This window comes from Amphiprion ocellaris, chromosome 8 (genome assembly GCF_022539595.1).
Source record: "Amphiprion ocellaris isolate individual 3 ecotype Okinawa chromosome 8, ASM2253959v1, whole genome shotgun sequence".
In the NCBI taxonomy this organism is placed as follows: Eukaryota; Metazoa; Chordata; class Actinopteri; family Pomacentridae; genus Amphiprion; species Amphiprion ocellaris.
Window position 1 is genome coordinate 10636122 of NC_072773.1, and position 23721 is coordinate 10659842.

General features: G+C 38.0%; 1 protein-coding gene across 2 annotated transcripts in view; it reads left to right on the forward strand.

The window, feature by feature from the left end:
* The window catches only part of nphp4 (nephronophthisis 4), a 202952-nt gene that overhangs the window by 170621 nt on the left and 8610 nt on the right, over positions 1 to 23721 (forward strand). For both annotated transcript variants that reach the window (XM_023264530.3, XM_035945560.2), the window contains 8 exons: positions 1262 to 1485; positions 8978 to 9167; positions 9825 to 9908; positions 16956 to 17112; positions 17696 to 17772; positions 18055 to 18140; positions 19388 to 19559; positions 23530 to 23709. In XM_023264530.3, coding sequence (XP_023120298.2) covers positions 1262 to 1485; positions 8978 to 9167; positions 9825 to 9908; positions 16956 to 17112; positions 17696 to 17772; positions 18055 to 18140; positions 19388 to 19559; positions 23530 to 23709 — 1170 coding nt within the window. The remainder of the gene's footprint in view (positions 1 to 1261; positions 1486 to 8977; positions 9168 to 9824; positions 9909 to 16955; positions 17113 to 17695; positions 17773 to 18054; positions 18141 to 19387; positions 19560 to 23529; positions 23710 to 23721) is intronic.

Genomic DNA, 23721 nt, shown 5'->3' on the forward strand with positions numbered 1-23721 from the left:
GGTAGAAACATATGCTGAGTGATTTTACATTGTTACATTTAAGTATTCCTAAACATCTGTAGATACATACAGGTCAATTCACATACATATTGTCAGATACTTAGATACAGACAGACAGACAGAAAGTATACATATATGTAGGCACACATATATCCGCACATACATATACAAACAGACCACCTACATATCCACATATACGACCATACACTTCTATCAAGACAAAAATAAATATTATATACAAGGTGCATCTAAGCTAAAGTACTTTGTTGCTCCTCTCCACCTTGTTTTAAAGGTAGATAGTGTCAGTTGTAGCTGGATGGTCATTTATTCCATTTTATATACCTTTTTGACTTTCTGCAACCACTAGTCAAGCGAGGGAGGAGTAGGCTTCATCCGATTGATCGCAATTTAATTTTTTGAAACGATCAACAAAATATGTAAAATATAATACTGGTAGTGGTCAACAATGCGAAACGTCCAGTAAAAACAACAACAGATCCTTGAGGGATGTCTGTTTGGAAGATTTTTTTCAATCTTTTCCTTGACAAAACAGCAGAAATTGTGATTATAATCTTTCATTTTATAAGAAAACTGTGTGTGTGCAAAATATGACAAGAACAGTAGGGCAAAACTGAACAGGAAATTACGTGTTAGTTTAAACACAAGACACTTGTGCTCCAAACAAAGAGGATGTGCACTCAATGAAGGACCTAGGATCCCTGACCCATCACTATACACACCAGTGAGCAGTGATTCCTAACACATCTCTGGGGGTCATCAGGTGGAAACCTCCCTTCAACGGTGTTTCGCCTATTTAGTCCCACAACACCTCCAGGAGGCTAGGAGGTGAACTCTGGCGTCCCAGATTCACCTCCCCCCTCAGTGCCAGTTCACGCTGCTCCTACACAATCCAAACAGCACTGCTATGTTCAACTGACCCAGGCCCGTTTAGGAGATGCTCCAGGTAGTGACTAGTGCTGATGCTACTAGTTAGCTAGTGCAAGCTAACTGCTCATTGCTAATGCTACCAATCCAAACAGCACTGCCACATTCAACTGACCCAGGCCTGTTTAGGAGATGCTCCAGGTAGTGAGTGATGCTACCAGTTAGCTAGTGCAACATGCTGAATACCTCGTGCCAACTGCTAAAAAAAAGGCAATCAAACTACACTTATAACTTAAATTACACTGATGTTTACAATGCACAGTCTAGCACTGCGCTGAAACATTTTTCAGCATTCGCCATTGTTCTTGGGTGTTAGGATTGGACTAAGGAAGTCAGGATGGCCAGAGACCTTCATCAGTTCAAACCCAGTGAAGGGCGCAGCAAGGCGGAGGGCATCACCAACATGCTGAGCCAGGCAATCACCACCCAGCACCTGCTCTATGCCAGCCTGGGCTCTGCTGAGTACATGGAGTTTGTCCTTAAGAATCCCTTCAATGTTCCTCAGACTGTCACCATTCACAGTGATGACCCAGAACTCAGGTAATATTCTGCAAACAGTTTGGGGACTTTTGGGTAGTATCAGGGTGACAGCCCATCCTAAAACTGTTTAGTACAATTCTATTTACCACTACAAAGATTTGATCTCATGAAACTAAGATGTTTTTCATCTTTAATTGGTATGGTTTATACAAGTTTGTAGGTGTCCCCAGTCTATTACACAAACTGTGAGCATCTGTTTCTGTATTGTATGTGTTTGCCATTATCAGAATGTAACAAGTCATACTCCACTGTGAAATTGTGTTCACACATTCTGAAGGTGTTTCCAAAGGTGATGGTAAAGCACTGGAGATAGTTTGTAAAATCTGTTTGACGGAGTCTATTTGGGAGACATATCCAATCCAAAACCTGGCTCTGTGAAGTGACAGTTAAGCCATCCATCTTGTCCTCAAAATTTTCACCACCATTTTTTGCATCAAGCGTTGCCTGTAATACCTTTTGAAGACAAAGGGCTAAGTAGTAGACAGCATTAAAGAAACATTACTCTGGATATGATCCATGTAAAACAAGAGATAAAGAGAAGAAATAGGCCCCCGAAGGCCATGTGAAAAATCTTATGCATGGCCTCTGGTGTATAGTTGGTACTGTGTAGAAAAAGTAGTGTCCTGATTTATTACCATGTAACATTAGCTTATCAAACACATTGCTGTTGTCCTTGTGACCTCTACAGTCTTTTTTTATGCAGTTGTGATACTAAATGAAGTTTGAAAAAATACTCTTCATCTATATCAGTAAGATGGACATATACCAGTTTGTAGCCAAATATTAACAGTGCCAAATTGGTCTTCTGTCACAGTAGACATTTTGACTTGTCATACCGTGAAACGCACAAGTTTAACTAATTAATGATGGCTTGCTCTGTTGAAGTGTCACAGTAAATTAGACAAATTAGTGTGACCAAGCATAAACAATACAAGGAGAATTTTATTATTGACATACACTATATTGCCAAAAGTATTCACTCGCCCATCCAAATAATCAGAATCAGGTGTTCCAATCACTTCCATGGCCACAGGTGTATAAAATCAAGCACCTAGGCATGCAGACTGCTTTTACAAACATTTGTGAAAGAATGTGTCGCTCTCAGGAGCTCAGTGAATTCCAGCGTGGAACTGTGATAGGATGCCACCTGTGCAACAAATCCAGTCGTGACATTTTCTCGCTCCTAAATAAAGCCGATAGAACCCGATAGAACGCCTTTGGGATGAATTAGAGTGGAGACTGAGAGCCAGGCCTTCTGGTCCAACATCAGTGTGTGACCTCACAAATGTGCTTCTGGAAGAATGGTCAAAAATTCCCATAAACACACTCCTAAACCTTGTGGACAGCCTTCCCAGAAGAGTTGAAGCTGTTCTAGCTGCAAAGGGTGGACCGACATCATATTGAACCCTATGGATTAGGAATGGGATGTCACTTACGTACATATGCGAGTCAAGGCAGGTGAGCGAATACTTTTGGCAATATAGTGTATATTTCTGTGCTTTTCTCACTGTAACATGTCAAAGTGCATAATAGGCAATGAGCAAATGAGCTGATTTATTGAAATTTTTGTGTTAAACAAGGTTCTTAAAAAACACACCCAATTATAGATTAGATCAGAATATACTAGAATAAAATAAGATAGAATTTCTTTATTGTCATTACACAATGTGTAACAAAATTAACCAGCATTCCTGTCAGTGCATTTACACAATCAGGCATTTTTAAAAATCCAATAACAAATATGCAAATATAAATATCTATCTAGTAGGGAAAAATGTATGTGCAAGTGTATCTATGAAAACAGTGGGTTAGCTTATTCTTTTAAAGATAGCTTTTTTTATATTTGGAGTTATAAAAACAGTAGTATAGCTAATGTTGCCCTTTGGGTATTGCACATTGCTGAACGTGTATGCAAGACAGTTAGTGTGAGTATTAGGCAGGGTTGGCTCTGGGGTACAAGCACAACGTGCATATTTTATAGGTCTGTCCGTCATGGCAAAAAATCTGTTGTTTTTTGTATGTTTTAAAAACTTAAAAGCTGTTATTGGATGAACCATTCAGAATGAGCAGCTGCCTCTCAGTCCACCGGTTATATTAACTTTATAGAGCTGTTTCTGCTAACTCTAAAACATCTCAGCTACGAGCAAAGCAAAATAAATGTTCTGCTGTTTTCTGCAAGAGTAAATACAAGAGTCTTCATACATTTCCAGTATTCAGGGAACTGAAGGCCCAGTGGATTGCTTTTTATTTCTGATGGCAATGTCACCGTAATCCTTAGTGTTACCACATGCAGTGTTAGCTAATGGGGCTAATATTACCATTAGCTTTGATCTTTTTAGAGCTCTGTGAAACCCATAAACAGGTTCTGGATAGGTCACTGTGTGTCCGAAAGACCAGTTGTACGTCTGCTTGCTGCTCTCCTGCTCTCTTTGCGCTCATATACTGCATTTTAATATATATAAATAATAAATAAATTGTTAAAGATGCTCTCATTTACATATTTTTCTGTGTCTGTTCTCAGGCAACAGAATGAGTATGAAACATTGAGTGAAATGCAGCTCATTAATATTACATGTTTGTTATACAGTCGTAGGTAAAAGGAACCATATTTGCAGTGCTTGCAGCTAAAAGGTTGAAAGACATATGCTGGGTGCATATGAGATGTTCGTTCATTTGCTGAAGTAGGGGCACATTAGGAACCTTTTAATTTCTTTGCAATTTTTGAGATGTGTTTTTCATTAAAAAAACAAGACAGATTATTTGTTTTCTGTATAAAAATGACTCAGTTGACCCATTTATCTGAACAAATTTTGCATATGTCAACATGAATAGATAAAATAATGCAAGATATTCAAATATTTTCTGGAATCCTACCCACCAGTATGCATTATGTTTCAATATCTCACTCCGTCACACAAATACGATAGGTCCACGGACAAATAAGATTCTTGCTCCTTCAATAGCACAATCAGTTGTTCTTGGCACAGATACAGACATAATGCTGGAGAGATGCTAAATATCCCCTTAATCCAAACATAAGCGCCATTATGACTGATGTTCCCTTGGTTACCCATTTTTGGTACCCGTGCCATGTTTCCTTAGCATCATTGTTAATCCCCACACTCTGAGTCTTTTGTTATGGATTCTGCTCACGCCTGAGCTTTGGATTAACATGTATCACATTGATCAACAAAGTCTGCAGTGCACCGTGGATGAATCATTATGGCAATAGCCTGGCCACCGGGCCTACCAGGTCTAATTGAGAGTAATCAATCCCTGCATCTGTCCTCTCGCTGGCTTAGCACCCTGTTAGTTTACTTATCTCTCAATGAGGCAGTGTGACATTCTACACCAACCGTCTGTCACCTCTACCAAAAGCCTGAAAGGTGTAAATTAACAAGGAAGCTCCTGCATTTGATGTGGCCCTGCTGCTGCACTCATGAGTCAGATGCAGAGTTCACTAAGTACAGCACTGCCACGAACATGCTTATATTTTATGACACTGTGGTATTTCATGATAGATCAACAGTATTGCTATGTGTTGTAATGTGTTTGACTGTGGTGGAACCAGTGGCTGGAAAGCAGGGCATGTGAGAGTGGCAGGTCTAGAAAGACAGGAGATTTAGAAAATGGAACACAGATATGAATGAAAGACAACATGCAAACTTTGACAAATCCAAAGGGATATTTCCCAGAAAAAAGACATAATTTGGTGGATTTTTGAGAAAAATCCCTGCATCCAAATTCCTGGTATGGATGGATCAAATTTATTTGCTAAAAATTGTTTATTGAATTAATGAAATTTTTTTTGAAAGTAATCATCTGCCAATTTTCTGAGGGTCTCTGTACTGTCCTCGGTATATGTGCTGAATATAACTTGACTGCCAGATAAATGCCTTACAAACATCAAGACTCTGAAGACGTTCGACTTCTTATCCACAGGTTCGTTGACATTAAGAGAAGGGTGTAACTGAAACAAACAAAAGGCATGATAAATGCCATGCTTGCTTTTAACATGTAAAAAATATACATTGTAAACATCAGGGTAAAAATAAATGATATCCCTTCATAGAATTTACCTTTTAACATTACAAGTTGTATGTATTAATTCTATTTTTCTCAACCTAAAAATGAAATATACGACAACATATTTTAATGTAAATCACTCGTCTTTGGATCTATTTTTTTGTAATTACTCTCATATGAGCTTATTGTAGAATATCAGTTAGCAACCATTAACACTAGTAGCTGGAGAAAGTTTCCAACAACAAACTTCTCATTCGCCATTTTCAATTACATACTGACTTGCTTCATCATACTGAAAACCGCCTGATACTGACAACTTCCTGTCATTATTAAAGTGCCTTCAGTGAAATACAAAAACATGCAATTATAAAAACATAGAATTTTATTATATATTGCATTAGCTGTAACAGAACAGGCTGGAACAGGTACAATAACAACACAGCTGACCCCAGTAACTCTTACCTTGGACTAAATGAACTGCAGCTTGGTCAGTTCACAGAGGTTAGTCTATATCTCAGCCAATATTTGACAAGATGTTTTTTGGAGAGCATAAACCTGGCCTTGGGTCAGCTCTTTGTTCTACAGAAACAAGCAAGAAAAAAGTCTGACCCTCATCCGGAAATCCAGCAACAGACTTTGAACTGAGAGTACTTAGTGAATGGCTAGGCTGGATGGAGCTTTGATGTCTGCCCTGGTTTCCAGCCCGGAGGCTCCTCTTGACGAGGAGGACACATTTGCTACCTGTTGCCATCCATTTTGCATGACTACTTTTTACACTTTGCCTCACAGAGCCCAGTGTGAGCAAAGACTGCTCGACTGTAGAGAGATAGAAAACAGTAGAACTCCTCTCCTCAATACTTTCTCTCTCATTATTTCTCTCTCTCATTATCGGTCTTCCTCTCAGTGCTTTCTCAACTCTGCATTCACTCCTTTCTTCCTCTTGCTATCTTTTTAATCATCGTCTTTATTTTATTTCCTCTCTCTTTTGAAATCTATTTGCTCCAATCTGTTTGTTCCCCTCACCTCCGACCTTGTTCTATTTTCTCATGGTTTTTTCATGGAGGCTCATGTGAAGCACAAATACACAAACACTCTTTGTTGTCATGACAAGCCACAGGCAACATGTTTTATTCCAAGCGCACAGGTGGGAATCTCCAAATAAATTTCATGGAATTTACTGTTGCATCTTTTCCTAATGTTAGTGAGGTGGGGCCCTGAAAAATTAATAAACTCTCACTCTCCTATTGAGACAAATTTCCCTCTCCATGCCCGTGGCTTGGAACCTTTGAAGTTTAAAGCAGCACTCCCCTTTATGCATTTGTGCGTGAAATTTTTGTATTCAAAGGAAGAGGAAAGTGTTGAGACGAGACCTCCCTCTGTTGGAATGTGTTATCTGTTCCTGTTCTTTTCTCCCTGGAAATCCATTTGTTGTGGGGTGGATGGGGACCGTCACTGACCTCTATACACCTTTTTTCATACTGCTGTCGGTAATCAAAAGAAAAATAGTGTGTGTGAGTGGTGTGACTGCTTGACTGTAGAATTTAGTTCACCTCAGTTCTTAGACATACATAGCATCAGTTATTCTATTCTAGTCAGTTTTCTTTTTTTTCACTTTGGTGCAGATGGAATGTGTTTTCCAGTGCTTTTCCATATCTCTTGGTCACTCGTGAAAGATTTAGGATCCCCCCCCCCCCACTTGTTTGCTTTATTTATAAGCATTAGATGAGAAAACAAGTATCAATTTCACGCTATGTCGTTATGTAGAGTTGGAGTCAGGATGTGGTTGGTGTCATCTTTTATTTATAGCTTCTTGAGTTCTTTTCCTCCAGCTTACATACGCACAAACACCTTACATTTTATTATTCAATTTAGTTGGGGAGGCAGCTTGTTGGCTTTAAGAAGATGGGGCTAAATTGTTAAGTAGCAAACCAGAAAAAATTTGGAGTCATTATAGGTGTCATCATTAAAGGAGCAAGTGATGCCCTGTTTTCATAGTCAGGCCACAGTTTGATGTTTACTTGGGTTTTTATTTGATCAGTAGGTGTTCTCTGGCTAGAAATGATGATGGTAAGACATGGAGTGTTTATGATGGATTTTAAATATTTCTGTTATTTTACATTTTTACTTATAAAACATACCCAAAATCATTCATACTGTTCTGAACTTGTCACAGTCTTTGGATAAAATGCAGTTTCTATACCATTCCAGACAGTCTTTGTAATTACTACCTTCAATCTACCAATCTAACCCACTATATTTTAATTCAAATATTGTAGTAATTCCCTCATCATGGTCCTTGTCATTACACGTCATGGTCTAAACCAAAGAGCTAAGCAAGCTTGTTATTAGTGTCCATCACTGAGAGAGCTATGCATAGCAGCTACTAACAAGACAAGAAAGTAAAGCATTTTTTTAAGTTTTCAAGTTCCATTGGTCACAGTGCAATGCATCATCTAAAACAAGGATTAGTTCCACAGTGCGAAAAGCGTCTCAAAAGTCCGGGTATGAAGTCAAAAGCCACCCCCTCCACTGGCAAGAGGCCAAGTCATACATATGAATCACCTCCAAAGCCTTCCTGATGAACCTCATAAGTTTTAGTTGCAAATTTTGGAGACACTAAACAAGATTGGTCTCCATGGACACCAACAAAGAAGGACTCATTTTTCCAAGACATACCAAGACAGACATACAAAAGCTGGAAAAACTCAGTTAGATAAATACAAAAGCTTATGATCATAAATACTTTGGTCACATGAGAGGAAAATAAAGAGGATGGACATGGGAGTGTTCCTTTTGTTTGGAGAAAAAATTGAGAAAAACTGAACCCCAAGAACACCATTCCTATTGTCACACATGGTTTTGTCAAGGGGTTTGGTTTCTCAAAGGGCACAAGTAATTTTAGGCATGGTATTATTAGTAACCATGTTAAAATAAATAAATAAATAACAGAAATAGTGAAATTGTATCATTACTGTCTCTAACATGATGTGGTGGGTGAGGGGTTATGAAATATAGACAAACAATGCATAAAAGAACAATTAACACCTTGGAAAATTAACATTTTCATGATTCTATTCGTTAATCTGTCCAAAACTTTGGGAAAGCTTCTGGACAATTACAGAGCACATTTTCACTTTTTTTCCTTTTTCTTTTTTTTTTCTTTTGTGGATAGTCCACCTCACCAGCTGGTTCGCCTTAATGTACCATAAGATGAAACAGCTACTTTACACTCAGAATTCTACAATTCATGCTCCTAAGTGGAGACACTCTCTTTTGCAACTCCATCCTTAGTATCTTTAATAGAAACATGACGTTGTGGTTCTGTTCAGCACCATGTTGTCGTAACATAATAATAGACTGTTATTTATGATTGTGTAATAAGACCAGCTCTGATCCTGGATGAATCACCTAAAAATATGAAAGAGCTGCTTTCATCTCATTTGTGTCCTTTAATCTTGTCATTCAGTGTCATCACTAACACTGAGGAGTGGCGTTACTTCAAAGCACTAACCAGAACTCCGACTGCGCTGGAGGAGAACATGTTCCACTTGGAGGAGGGTGCCCCGGGTCCCAGGGTTTACCTGCGGCCCAAAGAGAGCATCCACATCCCCCTGAAATATCAGAGCTTTCTCTGTGACCACACAATGGCCCTCCAGGTACAGTGCAGACCAGAGTTTGATTCTGACAGAGCGTTTCAAAAATGTGATCTTATTTTCTGTGAAAACCATGTTCCAGGAATGATAATAATTTCTGGATGCAGCATTTTTAAATCAGATGTTATGGCTGAACACTTGCAATGGTTGGATTTATTTTACAGTAAGAAACAGTCACCACATCTTGAAGGAAGATGAAAGATCAAAGCAACTCCTTCAAACTTGTGAAATGCTATTTTAAAACTCCACATATTGATGCCAGTCTAAGAAAATCTTTTAAAATTCACTGACCTTGAGCGTACCAGACATGGGTTTTTGGTACACCAACACCATGTGAATATGAGGTGGAGTGGTTATGAAATTTGATTATTAATATAAATAGCACTACACCTCAGGGCTTATTAACCATAGCTGATCTATTCCAAGTTATACTCTTGTATAAGCAAGTCTGACTTAATTTGATGCCAGAAGTACAGTTCAAAATAAATCTGCTCTTATCTTCTGGAGGTTTTATGCCCGTTGGTTATATTCTGCTTGTTGTGATCATTTACAGTTTTCTTGCTGGCTGTGCAGATGTTGTGTTTTCTTTGCAGTCATTTGCTACTTTTGGGTAGATGTTCAATTTTGATAGCAGTTCTGTTTCTTATCAAATCCTCACAGGGACCAAGCTTCCTACCTACAGGCAAAGGTTCTCAGGTGGCCAAGAAGAATCTGTCCAGTAGTATCACTGCCAAAACTATCAAGGTACTGAATGTGCTACTTATGCCTCGTGCAATATTTTCTGCATATTGCACCATCTACAGTCAAAATAGATAGATCTGGAACAAATATAAAGTCTTTAACCTCACAATCGAGATTGTTTTGTCTACAGGCTGGAATTACAGTAGGCTATGCATTTAAGGTGCATTTTAGATGTACAGTATGGTTTTCTGCTATTATTATACCTTTGATTCCAAAAGTCCAGTGTAACATTTTTTGCACTTTAGGGTATATAAATCAATTGTTGGATTCAGGAGAGCAGAGGAAGATGAGGCCACCTAAACTGAATGTATAAGCTTAAAGCTTTTGATTTGGAATTTAGTCAGTTTAACCATCTTCTACATGTCTAAGTCTAACAACATGTAGTGTACACACACTCCAAGACAACTCTCTGAGGAGTGGTAGCGCACTGCTTTTTCCCTCCTCTCTCACACAGTCACAGCTCAGACACAAAGAACACTTTGAAGTGTCAACTATTAAAAAAAGTTACACTAGCCAGATGAGATTGTTGGGCAAAATTATATGCTGGAAATCACTTTTATCTCACTAAAGATTGGTTGTCTTCTCCAACTGCCTAATGTCAGGCTGGAGAATTAAACTATCTTAGATTGGAGGAAAGCTTGACATGTCTGGCTAATCTACTTTAAATGAACCGTGCACATACAGCATTACTCTGAAGTTATTTTAGCATTTTAAGCACTTATTCAACTGTTTATAATATTTAATAATTTTAGAGGAGTGAGAAGAAATGTGAATGTGGTTGTTGGAATGTACTGTAGATAAGATGATGTGCTGTATTATCTCCATGGGATGTTGTGTTCTCTGCAACTCCTGTGTGCTACAGCTGTCACCAAAATTAACTTCTGTTTCTCATATATATATATATATATGTATATATATATATATATATATATATATTTTTTTTTTTTTTTTTTTTTTTGACAAAAACAAGACATTCATCAGTGCTTGCTAAACTGTTGGACCTCACAGTAATCCTGTTGTTCACATTGAGTACAGTACCCCAAAGCTCTCCCATTGCACAGGGTGACAGAATACTTGCTACTCTGCCAAGTGTGTGTGTGTGTCTGCCCATAGTTTGTGTGTATTGTGTGCCAGTGTCAGCACTGCTGCTCTGAGGAGAAATTCTGTCAAGAGGTCAGAGAGGTCGTGTCTGGATCAAATCTGTGTCCCGCTAAAACTGACATGCACCAACAGCAGAGCTGTCAGGATGCCAGTTTTGGCACTGCTGTCAGTCAACACACATCACCAGAGCCAGATATGGGCCACTCCTGCAGGTCAGCATTAGCCCCGCATATCTGACACATCAACAGTTTGGACAGCTGCTGCGTGTTCAATGACCAAATTATGGACAGTTAATTTCAGACTGTAGGGAATTTGTAATTTGGGGGTATTTTAATCTGTTATGTAGTCATAATGAAGGTCCTGTTCATCACTAGGATTTATTTATTTATTTTTTTTTTTTTTGGTTCATAGCACTGAAGAGGTTTGATTGAACGATGGAAATATTTCTTTACCTTTTGCAGACTTGGTTTTGTTGTAGATTCAATTTTAAATGGAAAAAATTTTCCACCAATCGACAGTGCTGTCAAAAAGTATCTTGAATTCAGCCATAATAGATTGTATTTGACCATTAACAGCCCTTTTCAGGTCTTGCCACAGCATCTTAATTAGATTCAAGTCCAGACTCTGAGTCGGCCACTCCAAAACCCTCATTTTGTTCTTTTTGAGCCATTCGGAGGTGGACTTGTTTGTGTGCTTTGGATCATTGTCATACTGTAGAACCCATTTGTGTTGACCTTTAGATCATGAACTGATTATGGATATTCTCCAGGAGGATTTTGGATAGCATTTTTCCTTCGATAAATGAAATCATGATTTAAAAATGGCCTTTTGTGTTTTTTTTAGGTTGTCTTTGTCTTTTATCAAAATTTGTTTGAATATCTGATACATTTAAATGTGATAAATATGCAAAAAATAGAAGATATATGTAGGGGGACAAATACTTTTACACAACACTGTACGCTTTCATATTGAATTCAACTTTGTCAAATTAACAAAGTGAAAATACATTTTTAGATTTTTTTCAAATTTATTAAAAATCCGAAAGTAAAATTTACAATTTACCCTTAATTCAATACTTAAAGCCTCTTCGTCGGTCATTATGGCTTTGAGTCCTCTTTGGTACAATTTGCACCTGGATATCAGGCAGTTTATTCCATTTGTCTCGGCAGATTCTCTCAAGCTTTGTCAGCCCGGATGTGAAGGAGCTGTAAACTGTTGTCTTCAGTTTTCTCTGCAACTGTGAAGATTCTGTGGGGTTTAAGTAAGGGCTGTGGCTGGGTGTATCAGGGACACATCTCTGTATGCTTTGGACAAACGTGGCGCTAAAGGTTGCATGTACTTGGGTTTTTATTTAAAACCTCTCTGTATTTCGCTATGTAGCATAGCCACACTTTGAAAATTTAAAAATTTCACTCTGTTAAAATCAGGGACACCTCCAGATGTAATCGGAATTTGAGAGGCCAATTAGAATTTCTGAATTTGCCCCTTTAGCAGCAATACTGACATAGCCTTTGAAGTAGCTGCAGGATCAGTGTGCGACATCAGGAGAAGGAGATAGAAAGAGAGGACTGCAGCAGGGTGTCTCTGTGGAGATCTGCTGGCTGAGCTGGCTGAAACACAGGATGGTACGTTTTGATAGCTGCAAGGAAAAAATATGCCCAAGTAAAAATATTAAGAATCAAAGCTCATAGTTCTGAAAAAAGTTTGCAATGCTGAAAAAAAAACAAAAAAAAAACAACTTGTGACAAAGCTCATGTTGACAAAGACAAAAGCCCATATTTCTGGGGGAAAACAAAACTGCTATTTTAATAAAGGAGAGCCCGTATTTAAAAAATGAAACACCTGACAGTTAAAGAAAAGACTGTGTGGCACTTCAGTGGCTTTTTTTTATATACAGAAAGTTTTCGAGTGAAATTCAAATCAGCATCTAAACAGTCATGCATGTGTTCACTTCCACAGTGGTTATGTTGAACTTACTTTGAAATTACTTTTTTAAACATATGGGTGTGGTTGTTAAATGGTTATCATATTGACAGGTCTGAAATCCTTAGATAATTATAAATGATCTAAACATGCATAGAAATTTTAAAATTTCGTGATACATGATAGCAAACATCTGATAAAGCTAAGAATACAAACATATCTTGTCTATCAACAATAGTAAAAATAAGACTCAGAACAGACACAAACACTGCAGATGTGAGGCGCTCTCTTTAAGACTGATCCTGATAACCTGATATCATGGATTGAGCTGTGAGTTTTGGGATCATCACTTCAGTGATGTTGGAATTTCTTAATTTTAAGTTTTAAAACTGTTAACACCATTCTTCTATAGAAAGTTCTTTGTTTTCGGAGGGAAAGATCGGGCGGTCTTAGTGAGGAATTCTGTGGGTCTGTGGTCAAGACGTCTGCCAGGTGTCAGTGATGACACTGAGATCCTTATCAGTTCTTTTGGAAGCTAGGAGACGTCCTGTTGTCTCCAAGAGGGACTTAAATTGTGTGTGTGGTTTTTTTTTTAACATCCAACCAGTGTTACCTGGTTTCCTAGCGTAGATGTTCCATTTGGATGAAAATTTCGGGTTTGCTATCTTCTTGAATAGTCTCATACCAAAAGTACAGCTATGAGAAAGGATATTTGGATTTAATGTGTGTTACTCCAGCGTGCATTTCATGTTCACCAGACATAGTGCTTAGAGTTCTGTCCAGAAAGTAAAAATTTAGTTTAGTTCACAGAATGTTCTCTTCATGCTCTGAGATTCTTTTGAATGTCTTTGACAAACTTGAAGGGGGCTCACTCTTACTGATGGAGTGGTAGTAAGATGCTCGTCCTTTCGGCATGTTCTTCATCTCTGCAGAGAACTGCTGAAGCTTTGTTAATGTTGTGTTCTTGTTCTCCTTCCGAACCAAGGACATACTTGCTCCAGGAATAGTCCTGGTGATTCAGACTTCTTCAGTTTCACAACTATTGGGTGTGATGCTGGGAACACTCAGAGCTTTAGCAATAGTTTTACACTCTTGTCCTGATTGAGGACTCTCCACAAATTTACCACAGAGGTCTGCCGAGAGCTCTCAGGACTTCATGACTTGGTTTTAGTCCTGGCATGCAGTTTGAATTGTGGGACGTGATATGAAAGACGTGTGCCTTTCTAAACTATCAAGTTGTAGACACATCTAATGGATAATTAAAGCAGAAAAGCATGTACTTGACCACAGTCTGCATAGAAAAGTCCCTTGATACATTGTGAGTGAGATATTCCACTTTGTAATTTTTAATAAATTTGCAAAAAATTCAAAAATATGTTTTCAAATTGCCTTTACAATTTATTGAATGTAAATTGTGTAGAAAAAAAGTTCAGTCAGTTTCAAAGAAAATGACTCTAGCTGTCAGTAAACATATCTACTCCCAGTCCTATTTGTAGTTTGTAATCTGGCTCATTTAACTGAAACTCTACTGTTGTTGTATTTTGCATCCTGTTACAGAAACCAATTTAGTTTTATTTATATAGCACCAGAACATAACATAAATCATGTCAGAGTCCTTTGCATAGTATGAGCTGAGATGAGTGTTGACAGTCAATAAACAAAAAAAGGCTGCAGACAGGTACAGGGACAGAGAGGACACAGCTGCCAGCCAGCTTTAAGATGGTGTTAGGTTAGGATTTCCAGTGTGTTTGCCTATGTTGAAGTGTGTGTATAAGTACCACCTATCATATCTAACTATATGGAATTAGTGCAAATGTATAACCACATTTGTGTTGATTTGCACAGATCCTGAGGGCTATTTTAATGCAGCAATCTTCAAAGCATATCCAACCAGTCTGTGGGGGTTTCAGTACTTGGATTGCAACCAACTTTTATATTCCAGTGTGCAGCGTTTTCCATCATCTTCATACTCTCTGGTGAATTTCAAAAATAATAATAATAAAAAACTTCTCAAAGGGTTCTTTAAAAAAACTGTATATCTTGTTTAGAGCGAGACCAAGAGTGTCTAAGGAAGAAAACATTGCAATTCCTCTTCTGTATTTCACTAAAGAGAATAAAGGAATTAGAATATAGGTATTCTCTAAATATGTAATGACAGAGAACCAGCATTGTCTGAGGGTCCCACACACATAAAGAAAGCAGGAACGAAATCTCAGCTGAACTAATAAAATTAGTTGTTATGCTACCACTTCTTAAACATTCCCCTCCAAAAGTATTGGAACAATGAGGCCAGTTCCTTTATTTCTGCTGTAGACTGAAAACATTTGGGTTTGACATCAAATGATGAATATGAGACAAGAGATCAACATTTCAGCTTTTATATCCAGGTATTTACATCTGAGTCTGATACACAACTTAGAAGAGAGTACCTTTTGTTTGAACTCACCCATTTTTTCATGTGAGAAAAAGTATTGGAACATGTGACTGACAGGTGGGTGTTGTTGCCCTGGTGTGTCTTTTTACTTTGATTATTCAAACAATAAATAGCGTTCAATATCCATGTTCAGTTTCACATTTGAGTTTTGCCTGGGAAGACTGCATCTATAGTTAGAGGTGTAATTAAAATGAAAACCACAGAGCAGTCTATGGGTGAAAAACAAGCAATTGTAAAGTTGAGAGAAGATGGAAAATCAATCAGAGCTGTCGCAAAAATATTGGCCATAGCCAGTACAACCATTTGGAATGTCCTGAAGAAGAAAGAATGGGTAGACCAAGGAAAACAGCAGCAGTTGATGACAGAAATATTGTGAGAGCTGTAAAGAAAGACCCTAAAACAGCTATTAGTGACATCAGCAACAACCTCCAAAGGGCAGGAGTGAAGGTCTCACAATCTACTGTTCGGATTAGACTTCATGAACGAAAGTACAGAGGCTACACCAGAAGATGAAAGCCACTCATTAGCAAGAAGAATAGGAAGGCCATCCGGGAATTTGACAAAAAAGTACAGAGATGAGCCTCAAAAAATTCTGGGGCAAAGTTTTATGGACTGATGACACAAAGATGAACCTTTACCAAAGTGGTGGAAAGGCTAAAGATTGAGAAAGAAAGGATCTATTCATGATCCCAAACATACAAGCTCATCTGTGAAACACAGTGGAGGTAATGTTATGGCTTCCGCTTGCATGTTTTTTTCTGGGACGGGCTCATTAATCTTAATTGATGATGATCTCCACTGAGAAAAGATCCCAGGCCCACACCAGGATGTTAACCGGGGATCTTCTAGCTGCGAGCTAGAACCCCCGAGCCACTGTGCAGCCCATTATATATCGCCAAAATTATTTGTATGAGAAAATGATGATGTTAAAATCTGTCACAGTTTACAGTCTGGCATTGTGGTTTAACATTAACTTACTACTCTACTTTTCAACCAACATTTCAGGTATGCTTACTTTCAGATTTACCTCAAAATAGTATATCAGTGGAACTCTGGACTGCCTAAGGGGTCTGACAAAAAATCTGAGTGATGCACAAGACAAAATATTTATACTTCAGCTACACTTTTTAATTTAATGACATTTCTCTAAATTGAGCTTTTTTGTTGATGAATTACTGGATACTTTCTTGCTGAATACAGTGGTCAAACTGCACAACTGATTATGCAATACAAGTTCTCCCCAAGGCCATAACTTGAAAGTATTAGTATTTATACATGAAATGAACAACTATTGACTTGTTCTCATATGCTATTCCCAAGGTCCAGCTATTACTTTGTCGAAAACATTGTTGTCATTACTAGAAATGAAACTTAAAAATGAAGCACATAAATTTGTGATAAATTGTCATTCTCCTTGAAGGAATTTCTCAACCAGCTGTGATTGTTTTAGTGGTTCAGCTTTCACTGAGTTGAGTGAGATGAGCGTTTAAGCCCCATTGATGTAAAAGCTCTTTCACTGCACGGAATATCTAACATCAGGCTGGGGAGCAGCGTGCTGCTAACACCACTGACTTTTCACCTTTCCTTCACAGGTTACATTCAGAGCAGAAGATGGCAAGCCGATGGCCATCTGCCAAGTGAATGTGGAGCCAACACCTCATGTTGTGGACCAGACTTTCCGACTTTACCACCCTGAGCTTTGTTTCCTTAAGAAGGCCATCCGCCTGCCACCATGGCACGACCCTACAGGTTGCGCATGTTACCCCAGCAATACCTTATTAACCTGACTCACTATCTCACAGCTCGTATTCAGGCTCCACTAACTGTGCTTGGATTGAATAGTTCTATATCAGATTCATTATATTTTATTCAGTTGCATATCATTGCCATTTCAGTACTGGTTTAATGCTTGAAAGAGTGAGTAAATGTGCACATGCACAAATACAATAACATGTTTACATGACAAGGTTTAGCAAACAGAATTGAAGAATGTACTCTACCTTTATTACATTGTGTTTTTTAGCCAAATGTCAGAGACAACCACAGAAAATGGTAATAACAACATTGAAGTATCTGAAAATAAAGCAAGAAATGACAAGCAAGAAAAAATGTAATGGACAAAATGAGGAAAATGGTGCAGGATGTACAGAACATAGTCATGTTTGTGTATACACATGTATGAATCCAATATATCCCACGAGACTTGGATTGGCTAGGTGTTTTGTTTCTCTCATTAACACCGCTAAAATACACCCTCTAGTTCAAATCTTGTCAGTGTTTTCCTTTAATTCTTTTTTCCCTCTATATCTTCACTCATTTATGGGTTAACCAGTTGGAGACCCAGACACCAGGACTAACATGTCTGTGCGCTGCAGTGACCCAAACATTATCTGCCAGACAAGGATGTTGGTGAGACAATGACATTGTTGTCTTAGATGTTTCAGATCCTGCTACAAATAACCCACATTAATATTACTGGGGGATTAATTACTGAAGTGATAACTGTTTAGGCAGAAAGCATGTTCTATTAACTCTCCTGTCATGAATTGCAAGTTGTTTTAATAGATATAAAGCTTGCTCTTGCATCTTGCCACACTTTTAAAGTGCTAATGTGCTTTTATTTCTGCCTCTCTTTGTCTTTGACCCTTTCATTTTACCACCTTCCTGCCTTTTACTCTTGTTTCTGTCTAGGTGCCAGGGGAGCCCCAGGATGTGTACTTGAAAGTGCCAGGGAGTCCCAGTCCACACATAAAAATGTTCTTTGTGATGGTTTTCACGTATGTATTATTTACTGACCAGGCACACTGCACACAGTGAGCACAAGCACACACAGGTTAGCCTGAAGAAGCATTCTGTTTTGGACTAATTAAATCTTTCACACAAGCTTGAATTAATTAACTAATCAGATGTTTGGTGGTCTGTCTGCAAAAAACTGCAGAATCTATCCTGTGGTTCTCCAAATCTCCATTGGTATTATGTGCACTTGTTTAATTTGCAAGACCAGTGTTTGCCTGTCATGTGACGTCAGGGCTCTGTCATTTATGGACATGATGAAGTTTTGTCCTGGTTCATATAGCACTTGCATACTCGAGGCCTTACTATCAGGTCACATTTATTGTCTTCTTCAATAAACATTTGCAAGTGTATTTTTTAGCTGCTATCTATATACTATTAGTGCACAGAAATGTGGATTTCAAAATGCATATGCTCATTCACACGCAAATGCTTCCTTTCGTTCTAGATACAAAGAAAACAAGGACCTGCTTGTAAGAACTTTGCTACAGAGCACGACAGCTAATAAATGGTTTCCTATGAGAAACCTTCCGAATCCCAAAACCCACCAGCAGATATGAAGTGTGCTGTCTTTTAAAAACCACAAAATTACACCATTTATCAGAGCCACAAACTGTCAAAGCAGAAAGAATCATCAGATTTTCAGTCCTTGAACCAATCGTGTGATTTCATCTGAAAAATAACTAAATCTGAGCTTAAAATCCTGATATGTAAGCGAAATAATTTTATTCTCTGTGACTTATTTTTAAAAGCAGATTTTGTAAAAAAAAAAAAAAAAAAAAAAAAAAAACAAAGCAATTCTACACTATGAAAATATTAGGACATTACTATACAGTATAGCATTGCATACCACACTTGCATGCCTAATCAATGTGTCATTTGTACAACATGTAACCCATCAGCAGCTTCAAAAATTACCGATGTTGTGTCTGCAATATCACTTGAATTCTGTTCCAGATATCCCCAGATGCTCTTTCAGTGTGTCTCAGCTCAGAGCACACTCAGTGCAGAGCTGTGTAGGTGACTGCATCGCCTCCTACTCTTCATCAGCCAGAGCCACTGAGACTACATTTCTTTCATCTCAGCAGTGAGAATATGATGGCGATGGCTCTTCTTATTAAAATGCTAGCAGAGCCGTAGATCAGTCCTCCTCATCTCCAACCGAATGCTGCATCCCTTGTGTCTCCAGGGGCCTTTGCTTAATTGTTCTTGATGATGTTTTTCTCTGCAGTGATAAGTGGATGGCAGCACCCTCCCAGATCTGGCAGATTTACGTACATTTCCTGGAGCGAGTGGACATCAGTTGTGTGACTGGCCAAAGGAGCTGCCAGTCACTTGTTCTAAGAGGAAAGCAGGCTGTTCGCAAGGTCAAATGTTTCTCATCACACCCCAAGGAAATTAAGGTACACATATCACTGAATACCCTTTTTAAGTTGCAAATGATGTGCACAATAACTATTCCACGTCATATTTACAATTCACTCATCCATGCACCAATGGCGACAGAGCTTCCATGCAAGGTGCCTGCCTGGCATTGGGAGCAACTTTGAGTTTAATGTTTTGCTCAAGGACACTTCAGCATGCAGAGGGACCAGAGATCAAACTGCTGTCTTTGCAGTTGGTAGACACCCTGCTCTACCACCTGAGCCACTGCCTCCCACAATATCTATTGAAACAGAAAAGAACTGTCAACAGTGGGAAGAGTAGAGAACTCCTCAGGTCTGCTTGGACCCTAGCAGAAAGACTAAAAACCATAATGTTCAGAGTCAGGGAGGATCATGTTGTATTGATGTGGGTCTAAGTTCTGTGTCTCAATCTGTCTAATGCTCAAGTGGATGAAAACAGACCCTCTACTGGCTCGGGTCTTGTGTGAGTCATAATCATTGCAGTGGAAAGTTTGTGTTTTGTGGCAAATGTGTGAAGTGGAAGTAAAATAATATGAATTGCTGCTATTTTGGACAGCAGCTCCACATTAATTTGTGGAACATCGTGCTTCTGCCAGTGTTTGTGTGCTCTCTCTGTTGTATTTGGTCTGCCGAGGTCAGCTGGATTTTGGACTAGGTCTCATTTCCCTCTGGTCAGTTTGGATTGAGTCAGTAGGTTGCTTTAGGATCGGACATTTTATTTTTAACATACAGTTATGCATGTTTGGCTTGGATAGTTTGTCAGTGGTTTCCTTTTGGATTTTAAACACATGAACACTGGGGGAAAAAAATGCCCCTCTCAAAACAAGAAAAAATAACTTATTTCAAGGAACTTCAAGGAAAATCTGCCAATAGAACAAGTGAAAAATGGCTTGGTAAGATTTCTTGAAATAAGATATGATATTTAGAATATTGAGATCTCAAAATTAGCTGGGAAAATGTATTTTAAGCTATATTTTACCAGGATTGTCAAGCTTAGAAGTCTTAAAATAAGCCAGACATGCTAAAAAAAAAAAGAAGCAGTTTTTCACTCAAAAATAGATTTTCGCTTTCATGTAACCTCCTAATTTGATATGTATTAACCCTCCTGTTGTCTTCATTTATGGGCACCAAAAATACAGTTTCCTTGTCTGAAAAAAATCCCAAAAATCTGCAAAAAAATTCCCCAAATTTCTGAAAATTTGCAAAACCTTCAGGAAGAAAATTCCAATAATTCCTTAAAAGTTTCCCTTAAAAGTTTTATTTGAAAAAAAAAAAAATTCCCCAAATTTGGCAAGAAAATTCTTGTAAATATTTTCAAAAAAATGAGTAAAAATCTTCAAAAAAATCCTAAAAATATCTAAAATGATTACATATATATCAGTAAAAGTTCTAATATTTTTTAAGAACATTCACAAAAAATCAACCAAAATCCAGCAAATTTCGCTGGATTTTGGTTGATTTTTTTGTGAATGTTCTGAAGAAACATTTTTCATATCTCTTTTTTTCCACCAAAAAATGTTCAAAAATTTCCCAAAAATGTGGAAAATGTGGACATCAGAAGCTTCACTGTGAAGATATTTTTTTTTTTCCCACATTTTCAAACTTTAAAATAGGTCAATTTTGTCCCACAGGACGACGCGAGGGTTAAACTTATTTTGAGTTTTCTTGTAAAATTCAACTCAAAACAAGCTAATTTTAAGATTGTTTAACTAAACAAGATATTTAAGATGCATTGTCTTAAAACAAGTCCCTCTATGTTGCTGAAATGTCACTTGTTAAGTGAATTTATCTTAAATCAAGTGGGATGAGACATTTTGACTAAAAATAAGACAATAGACTTGGTAAGATTTTGAGTTTTTGCAGTGAAGGTGGAGACTTTAACTCAATTCTTCATGGCCTGCAGGTGATACTTATGATTAACATTTTTTTTTTTTAGGTTTTTTATTATATTGCCTTACTGTTGCTCCTTTTCACCAAGCCAATTACATATAAGATAGGGTGGGACTCCAACACCAAACAATGTAGTTTTGATGCCTAAACCTAACCAAACAACGAGTGAATATGAAATTCAAGTCTGACAATAATTGTTTACCATAGAATATAACCCCCAATTTCCTAGTTGAAGGGCCCATTGCTGACTAATGTTAAATTCAATTCAATTTAGTTTGTAAAGTGCAGATTCACAACATATGTCATCTCATAGCTTCACATCTTCAGTGAAATAAGCAGCCATCACCTTGGCTGAGTATGTTCACCTGTATACCAATGACAGTCTCAAAAACCTGGATTTAGATCATCGTGGTTGGAGCTTTCCGATTATGGTTTCACGTTATATACATGTAATAAGTGTAAGTGAATTACTCCAATATAAACACTTGCCATTGCGTATTGCAGAGTATTTTTACAGTGTTTGAGCAAAGTCAAAGGTGAGCTGGTGTGCTTGAGATGCAATAAGAAGCAGAGGATGTGTGGAGAGAGAGCCTGGGACTTCATAGTTTGACACATTCTAGAAGATTCAATGGTGTAGAGTTACATTTAAGCCATTTTATGTTGCATATTTACAATTACATATTTGAGTCTACTGATATAATCTTGATACATGGAGAAGAAGAGGGGTTAATCAATGACCAAGTAGAGGCTTTGAATATGTAAAAGTGGAATGTTCCAGCTAAAATAAGGTTCTTTAATTCTCATGTGCAATATGTTGTTGGAGCAAGTAATTTCTCATTTAACCCCCGTTAAAAAATTAAAAAAAAAACAAAATCTGCTTTTGTTAACAGGACAAAATACAGCTGACATAAATGAGAAAAAGCATACAGAACAAAGAAACAGTGGAATCAAAACAGCTCCAACCAAACCTCTTACAAATCTAATGAGAAGTTGAGAGCTGTGCTCTTGACAAATTTCTTTCAGTATTAGCAATTTTCATCTAAGATGATTTTATGCAAATTGTTCTTCTAGCAGCAAGAAACAATAGAATCGCAACAGTCTCTTTTGTTATAACTCCAGGTTAAGATTCAAGTCATTATCAAGAATATACAAATGCAGATTGACTGCATAATGAGTCTTTTCATGTCACTTTATTTCATTTTATTAGGTTCCCTCATTACTTCCTGCAATCATGTCAGGACATGATTTGACACAATCTACAAAAATAGCAAAGATGTATGCTCTCTGAACATATGAAGATATGTACCAGGAGTGTAAGATTGCCCTCCATTTTTAATACATCATTTCTTATTCATAACTGACTACAAAGACAGTGAGAGTTTGACAATCCTTACACAGAGCTGCAGGAAAATGGCACTTCATATTGCTCACCCATATTAAAAAAATAAAAATGATTGACTGTCACAGCTACCATGGGTACAGTGCGACCCAAACATGTTTTCCCTGTGGGAATAGGCTACTGGCTGAAAAAACGACAGATGTATTTTTAAAAGATTTCACCGTATGCATCAGCGACCACTTTGATCTGGCTCTCGGCAGGTTAGCTCATGGTGGAATGCATTGAAGGAGTCTTATAAAACAGGATAAAGCTCAGCGTCAGAGAACGGCTTCGCTTTTCTCAACAGATTGAAAAGGAGATACACAATAAATCTCATTCTCACCTCCTTATGTCTGTTACTTTTCTACATGTTCTTTCTCTCATTTCATTGTCTGCCCTCTCTCTTTGCCTTTTCCGGCAAAGCTTTTTCACCTTTTCTGCACCCACTCTTCTGTAATTTGTACACTTTCCTTACTTTCTTCTGACTCTGTTAAACCTTTTCCCAATAATTCTGTCTTTATTTACATCTTCCCACTAAATGTGTTACTTCTCCACCCTCTGTCTCTTGACTGGTCCCTCTATTTCCCTGTATTGTGTCTTTTTTTTCTTTTTGTTTTTTTTTACATGCCACCCAATCAGCATCATCTCTTCTCCTTACTGCTACCTAATCAGCTTTTACTGCCCACACCTTCTCTGTAGGTGGACCCAGCGGGTGTGTTTGTTTTGCCTCCTGCAGCAGTGCAGGAGCTCCAGCTGAAGATGCAGCCATGGCAGGCTGGCAGCCGCTTTCTGTATGTGAACGCAGTGGATGTGGAGCAGCAGAGGCTGGTCACTGCCTGGCTGCTCTGTCTCAATGTCCACCGCCCCGTGCTGTCCAAGGTAGAAGTTTTA